We start from the raw sequence: 7,651 nt of genomic DNA, 5'->3' as shown, positions 1-7,651 counted from the left end.
CTCTCTTTCTCTCTCTTCCCGTCTCTCTCTCTCTCTCTCTCTCTCTCTCGCATATTCTTTCCCTCTACTCTCCCTGTATCCTTTCCTCTCTCAACTATAAGTTTCCCACTCCATCTCCCACCCCTCTCTCCTCCTCTTTTCTCCCTGCCTAACATATTTTTCTTTCCTTGTGTTGTATATTTTTCATTTACCATTCTACACGTTGGTGTGTGTACAGGCGGTGACCGCACCGAGCGACAGACCGGGGAGCCCCTTGCTGGAGACTGACTCCAAGGACGACCCCACCGATGTCAACATCATGTCTCCCGAGACGGACGTTGAGAAGTGACCTCAACATAGCGTGTGGTGTCGCTCGCGGAGAGCTAGGGCTAGTGTAATGACGTATAGGCCGTGGATAAGACTGGCATAGTATGGCTGCAAATCGCGTATTTTGTCTTGGGTATGCACAGATTTGGTATTCGCACTTGGGTGCGGTAATGCGCGATTTAACCACGGATGTTACGTAACCCCGGGGAATTCCAGTGCTTCATGCTGTGTTTCGTGAAATTCTGTTTCACCCAGGTGGTTTTGCTAATAATTAACAGTGCTGTATATATATCAAGAGTACATAATAGGAGAAGAGTATGACATCGTTTTAACAGCGTTTTGCATAGTTTTCAACTTGAAAATATTCTATCAATATGTGAATAAATATATTCAAACTTTACATTGTTTTCGTCTATGATTCTCCCTTAATCATATGACACCACCAATTTACCTGGAAAGTATGTGTTCTTCAAAAAAGTTTTTTGAATACGACACAGTTTCACACAGTTCTCCCTACCGTTCGCATCTTAGCGGCCAATGTTTGTTATCGGATTAGTGTTCTATTGTCTGTGACGGGCCGCTGGGGGCTGTTGGGGATATTAGGCATCAAATTGTATTCAGCGTGTAATGCGTTTCCAGCGTGCTAGAAATAAATGTGTCCCCACGGCGAGCTAGCAGCTTATTTTAGCTGTGTTGCCATCGTGTTCCTGATGATAAGGAAGCGAAACAAGTGCTGTTACTGTGCTTACCTAATATCCTCAACAGCCCCCAGCGTCCCGTAGTTACAACCTGGTGCTGCCGCCGCATATCAACATTGGCCAATAAGATGCAAACATTTGGGGAAACCGTGTGAAACCATGTCGTGTTCAAATAACTTTTTTGAAGAACACATACGATTTTCAGGTAAACTGGTGGTGTCATATGATTAAGGGAGAAATCGAGACGAAAACAAGGTAAAGTTTGAATATATTTATTCACATATTGATATAATAAATTCAAGTTGAAAACTATACAAAACGCTGTTAAAACGGTGTAATACTCTTCTCTATTATGTACTACTGATGTATATATATATATATGTAAGAGCCACTATCAGGCAGGTATGCCCTATACGTAGTGAACACAACGATCTTGGCTATGTGCCAAGATAGGCTTAGTAATCTTCCTCTGGATGTTCGTTAATAGTTACTACGCTGCTTTTTATCGATTTTTTTAAAGGATTTCAGGATCCTTTAACATCCTGAAGGAAGGTGTAGATAATGTAATTGTCTGTTTGTCAATGATATTAGCATCTATGCCCACTCGTTACACGTACAGATGAGTGTCAGAAACTTGAAGAGAGTTGACTACTCCCTCTATTCCCTGCTGTATAGTATAAGGCCATGTTCACTTGTTGTTGTCACTGTTACGTTAGTGGATGTAACCCATTACACTTTCCAGGCTTCATCAATAAAACCTGTAGTGAATTGCATTTCATTGTGGTGTTTGCAGAGCTTTTTTCTATTCTTTATTCCTAGTTAACCTTAATTCACATACAATGCGATTACAACTCGAGCACAGGAGCTCTTGTGTTATTAAAAACTCGGCAAAAAAATCAAGAGGAGAGCTGTGCTGGTGAAAAAAAAGAAGGGTAGAGACGTCGATGTAAATGTCAAAGATAAATACTATTACATTATTTAAAGCAACGATTACACTTGGAGGCCGTCACGATTTATAGCCTGTCATGTCACACGATACTCGCCGTGCTTCGTTCTAAAAAAGGAATAGCTATATATAAATAGTAAAATTATATTGGCTTTATGCTTTCTTGAATGCATGTTGAGTGATATGAACTATGAAAGGGAATAGTCAAACAAGAAAATCAAAGGGAAGGAAAATTTTTTATTTTAGTTTCAACTAGCGCCTCCCGTTGGCAGAATCATCAGTAGGTGGCCAATATAGAGTAGACGTAGAAATGAAGCTATGAAATATGTAGCAGTTGCAGATTGTGTTCATAAATAAATAGCAAAACATAAGAAAATAAAAAATGAGAATTGCAACAATTATTAAAATAGATATCTAGGTGACCATAAGCATACAGCGTCTGATATAGATTATTTACTTTACTGAGCTGTGGTACATTTTGTAGTGATAACGCAACAACTTTTTTGATATTTTGCACGATAGATGGCGCAACGCAACGCGATACATCTGCTCACTTGTTTGGTATTCTGTTGAGGTTTCCAATCTTGAAATTTTTGGTGTTATCGTGTTTTCTGGTGTTTAACGTTTCGTGTACACAACTCAGGACATTATTTGCGTGATAACATCAACTGTATGCGGCGCAGTAATCAACAGTAATGTAGGTGACTATTATAAATATATATTGTAATTGATTATCAACAGCAAGCTTGTATTTTGTAAACGTTATCATGACATGTATGATGTAAATAGAAACCATCGTTACCATGTCTACTGTAGACTACTACGAGTACGAGTACTAGTAGTAGTAGTAGTACTACTAGTACCAGGCCTAGTGTATGGTAAAGCCCAATCATGTACGATGTAGTAGGAGTATATATTTATGAAATGTTATATCGGAAGATTCACCGTTTTAACATGTCTATTTTGTAAATTAGTTTAGTAAAAATAAAGAGCAGTTAAACTTAATAACAATAGCTGGTTAATTGTAAAATGAAAACTTTTTCGCTGCATTCCGCAGTGTTGATCTATAGATTTGATCAACTTTCACTCTCACCGTGTTCTGTATAGTCCCTAGTAGTAGTACTAGTAGTAGTAATTTGAAGACTAATCCTTACGAGGGTAGAGCTGGTATTTCTGCCAGTGTGAGCAACCTGCCTCTGCCTCGCTCTAGCAGTCACAGTAGCGTTTAAGTTTAGCATAAATCATTCACAAATGTTTATTTACTGTTACGTACGTTACGTTTAGGATACGATATGATTAGTATTTGCATATGTTAAAGAGGTTGTCTGGGAGTAGGCTGGAACCTCCCTATCATTACTCATTCTACAGATTGCCACATGCGTATGCTGCCCTTGTTCCCGCCCCCATTCCTGTAAATTCCTTTTATTTTTAATTTGTGGTGTCATATAGAGAAGCGTGACGCGAAAGATTGGGTTGATGTTTATTCAAGCACCTCATTTGGTGCTTTTCACAGCCTGTGACTAGCAGTGATATCATTTTATTGCATTCGCACAATGGATGTAGCATTTATCAAGCAGGATACTTGGTAGCTCTAGTACTATAGCCCGCGGGCTATAGTACTAGAGCTAGATACTTGGGAACATGGATAGAACCATAACGACAGTAAAATAACACAGACGGCATCGCAAATGATCGTGAAAACGTCTTTAACCTTGTTGCGCGAAGGCAGCAAATCGCAAAAGCATTACTTTGTGACATGACATGTTTTTTGGTGTAGATGGATTGCCGTTATTTTCTTACATTGTTTCTTCGTGATGGTCCGTCTTCCTGTCCTTGTGACAGCGTCTGTCTCGTAAAACAGCTGCCAGTATTTCTTGCGGTGTGACATAAACTCTGCATTACTGCCTAGTGAGCGCTATTTACTGTGGGCTATGAAATTGCCAAAAACTCGCCCGTTAATTAAGTTTTCGTAAATTTAAGTTGAAATCCCTTTTAGAGAATTAAACCCCCCAAAAAGTTTTGGCAGTAAAAATAATCTGCTTGAAGCATTTAACGACGCAATAAAAAAGTGTTTACATAATGCGATACCGGTTTATTATAATATTAGAGAGAAACTGCTCAATTTGACACATGAACGTTAGTTCCCATCACTTTTGTCGCATCGGCCATCTTTGTAGAAGAATTATGTACTTATTGTGAATAAACTCAATAAGTGGACTGTCAGACATATAAAAAGTTAACACAAAGCAGTCAGTGACGAACGTAAAAAGTAGGTAAATCTCTTAATCTTTCTCGTATCTCGTTAGTGCAGTGTGCGGAAAGCACTCCACTATTATAACTCCCACAACGTCGAACTGTTTTTGAATCTGTGTCCGGTCGGTCGCTGTGAGACGCAGCGAGAGACGCAGCGAGAGACGAGACCAGAAGTGGTTTGCGTGGCAATCGACGCCGCGTTTGCTCGTCGTCGTCGTCTGCTCTCAAGCGTACTATCTGCTACTCGTCTCGCGGCTCGCCCCCGATCCGCTCTGTTCGTCGCGACCCCCCCTGCCTGCTGCACAAGCCTACCTGTTAAGGATTTACACGCCTACTGGCAGACCACTACACTGGTTCACCAAACAGGTTCTGCTGGTTGGGCCATTACCATAACACTGCTGCTGCTGCTGCTGCTGCGCTAGTCCGACTCTGACTGGTAGTCAGTGGCGTGAAACGGAGGCGTTTTGCCTTGGGGTAGGGACGGTGGGGGGTCAGGGGGATGTTTCAAAGGCATACACGGGTGAACCCGGGTTATTGTGTGCGACCGTGGAGTTGACTGACTGGCTTATGTGCTTGCCTTCTCTCTTGTCGCGCTGTCTTTCTCTACCCCCCCCGCCGCATACAGGGTGCCAAGAGAGAGAGAGGGCGAGAAAGAGGGGGGAGCGGCTCGCTCCGCCCTAACGCCTCATTACCACCGCCCCTCCCTCCCCAAAGTCCCACCCATGCGGCCCCCTCGTGTCTGAGCTTGTAGTATGAGAATAATTTCTCAGCGTAGGGCAGTGATGCGCGCGCAGACGAACCTAACGCGACGTCGCGGTCGTGAACCGACGCATCTCTCTCCTCTTTCTCTCGTCTACTCTCCTCCTCTCTTCCTCTCTCACTTCTCCTCTCTCTACTTCTGCCTCTCTCTCCCTCCACCTCTCTCTCATCTCTCGTCTCCTCCTCTCTCTCTCTGCTCTCTCTCTCTCTCCTCATCATCTCTCTCTCTTCTCTCTCTCGTCTCTCCTCCTCTCTCCTCATCTCTCCTCTCTCCTCTCTCTCTCTCTCTCATTCTCTCTCCTCCTCCCTCTCTCTCTCAACTCTCTCATCTCATCTCTTTCCTCTCCTTTTCCCTCTCTTCCCCTCCTCATCTCACTCTCTCTCTCGATCTCATCGTCATCCTCTCGTCATCACATCTCCCTCCTCTCTTCTCCTTCCATCTTCTATCTCTTCTCTCTCTCTCTCAGCTCCTCTCTCTCTCTCTCCATTGTCAGACTATGTCTCCGCCTCTCTCTCCCTCTCTCTCCTCACAAATCGGTCTCTCTCTCTCTCTCGTCTTCTCCTCCTCCTCTGCTCCTCCTCCTGCTCGCCTCTCCTCCTCTCATCCCTCGGTGGGGACGGGAGCGCGCGCGGCGGCGGGGGGGGGGCGGACCGCCGGGGGCGCGCGGGGCGGGTTCCTCCTCTCTCTCTCTCACTCTCTTGAAATACTCTCTCTCTCTCCTTCTCCTCCCATCTCTCTCCTCTTCCTGTCCCCCCTCCCTCATCTCTCTCTATCTCTCCTCGTCCCATCTGTCCCTCTCCTCTCGCCTTTCTCTCCCTCTCCCCCTTGCTCCATCTTCCTCTGCCGTCACCCCGCCCCCTCGCCCCCTCCCCCCCCACAGTCCTCTGCCCTCCTCCCGTCTGCTCTACCGTCCGTTCTACCCCCCTAGTCCGCTCTCCTCAGTCTCTCTCCTCCTCCCCCTCGTCCACCTCCTCCACTTGGCATCTCTCCTGGTCTACCGTTCTTCTCTCTCCCCCCTCCTCCCTGTCCCCTGGGGGCGGGGACGTAAGCTCGCCCCGCCGCGCCCATCGCCGTGAGGTGCCGTTCACAGCCGACACCCCTCTCAGGTACTCCTCCCGCTCCGTCCGTCTCTCTCTCCCCGCACTCCTCAGTCTCTCCACCCCTTCCTCCTAAGGGTCTCCTCTCTTCCTCGTCCGCCACTTCCCCAGTCTCCTGCACGCCCCCCCCCGCCCCCCCATGCATCCCTTCCGCTCACCACCCCTTCGATCCCCCCTCGTCCTCCTCTTCTGATATAATGCATCCCCGCCTCCGGAAGGACTGTATCGGTCAAATCATCTCCCTCGTCCTCGCTCTCCTCTCTCCTCATGCCTCTCTCTCGGTTCTTGTCTTCTCGCACCCACCTCCATCTCCTCTCGCCCTGCTCACTCCCTCCCGCGCTCCGTCCACCCGAATGCCTCCCCCCTCCTCCTCACCCCCTCCCTTCTCCCCCTCTCATCCAGCCCGCCGCTCTATCTGCATCCTCTCTCGCACCTCTCTCTCCCCCCCCTCTTCTCTGCTCCGTCACCTCTCCCCAGCCCCACCTCCCCTCCCCTTCTCCCTCCGCGTCAGGCCCCCCTGTGTCACCCGCCGCCGATTCCCTTCCCTGTCACCTCGTCGCGCCCTCCGGCCCGCCCTTCTCTCCCTCCTCATATCCCTCTTCACTCCAATCATCCCCCTGGTCTCCCATCTATATCTCCCTCTCGTTCTCTCCTTTCTCTGCTTCTCTCCTTTCTCAATCCTCTTCTTCCTGCCCTCCCCCTTCTCTTACCTCTCTGTCTTCCCTTATCTTCTTCCATTTTACTTTTTCTCCCACTTGTCCTCTCTTATCCTTCTTTTTCCTTATCTTCCTGCCCCCCCTCTTCATCCCCTCCCTGCCCCCCCTTTTCTCTCTCTCCCCTCCGCCTCCTGTCCCTTTCCTCTTCCCTCCTAATTTCTTCTTCCCTCGTTCATATCTTCTCCCTCTCTTATTTCTCCTCTCTACTCTTTTCTCTCTCTTCCTCCTTGCCTCACTCTTTTCCTCCTTCTCTTCCTTCTCTCCTCTCCTCCTCCCTTCTGCTCTTCCCTCCACCCGTCCTCTCTCTCTTTTCACCCTCTATCTCCTCCCTTCTTCCCCCTCTTCCTCTCTTCATCCTCCACTCTGCTCTCTCTCGATCTTCCTCCCCTTCTCCTCTTCCTCTCATCTCCCTGACTCCCCCCTCATCTTCTTCTCTCATTCATTCTCTTCCCTCCCTTCTTCTCTTCTCCCCCTCTTCCCCTCCTTCCTTCTTTTCTCTCTCTCCTTTCTCGTCCTCACTCCATCTATTTCTTCTTACTCTCACCCTTCTCCCCGTCATTTCTCCTCCTCCCGTCTACCACTTCATCTTCTCCTTCTGGCTTTTTCCTCTCCTCTTCCTCCTTTCTCTCACTCACTCCCTTTCTTCTCTCTCCCCCTTCGTCTCCCTACTCCCCTCTCCCCCCTCTCCGCTCCCCTCCTAACTCCCACCCTCCTTGTTGTCTCCCTTCTCTTCTCCCCCCTTCCTTTCGCCCCTCTCCTCCCCTCTCCTCGGCGCTGCTTGCCACGCCCCTCTCTCGCGCTCTCTCTCTCCTACCCCTGCTTGTCTCCTCGCTCTCTCTTTTTCCCTCTTCTCTTCCTCCTTATCTCTTTTTGTC

At 47.6% G+C, this 7,651-nt stretch overlaps 1 protein-coding gene and 1 long non-coding RNA gene across 3 annotated transcripts in view; one reads left to right on the top strand and one right to left on the bottom strand.

Moving 5' to 3' along the window:
- LOC106817017 (KAT8 regulatory NSL complex subunit 2-like) overlaps positions 1 to 657 on the top strand; it is a 10,666-nt gene extending 10,009 nt beyond the window's left edge. For both annotated transcript variants that reach the window (XM_014821664.1, XM_014821663.1), the window contains exon 12: positions 218 to 657. In XM_014821664.1, the coding sequence (XP_014677150.1) occupies positions 218 to 328 (111 nt within the window). In that variant the 3' untranslated portion in view covers positions 329 to 657. The remainder of the gene's footprint in view (positions 1 to 217) is intronic.
- A 1,738-nt stretch (positions 658 to 2,395) lies between these two features.
- LOC106817019 overlaps positions 2,396 to 7,651 on the bottom strand; it is an 11,606-nt gene continuing 6,350 nt past the window's right edge. The window contains exons 2-3 of the long non-coding RNA XR_001394980.1: positions 4,276 to 4,279; positions 2,396 to 2,655 (exon numbers count right to left, since the gene is read on the bottom strand). This is a non-coding gene — a long non-coding RNA (uncharacterized LOC106817019). The remainder of the gene's footprint in view (positions 2,656 to 4,275; positions 4,280 to 7,651) is intronic.

Source organism: Priapulus caudatus, unplaced genomic scaffold, assembly GCF_000485595.1.
Source record: "Priapulus caudatus unplaced genomic scaffold, Priapulus_caudatus-5.0.1 Scaffold1567, whole genome shotgun sequence".
Lineage (NCBI taxonomy): Eukaryota > Metazoa > Priapulida > Priapulimorpha > Priapulimorphida > Priapulidae > Priapulus > Priapulus caudatus.
This window is presented reverse-complemented; position numbering and strand designations above follow the sequence as displayed.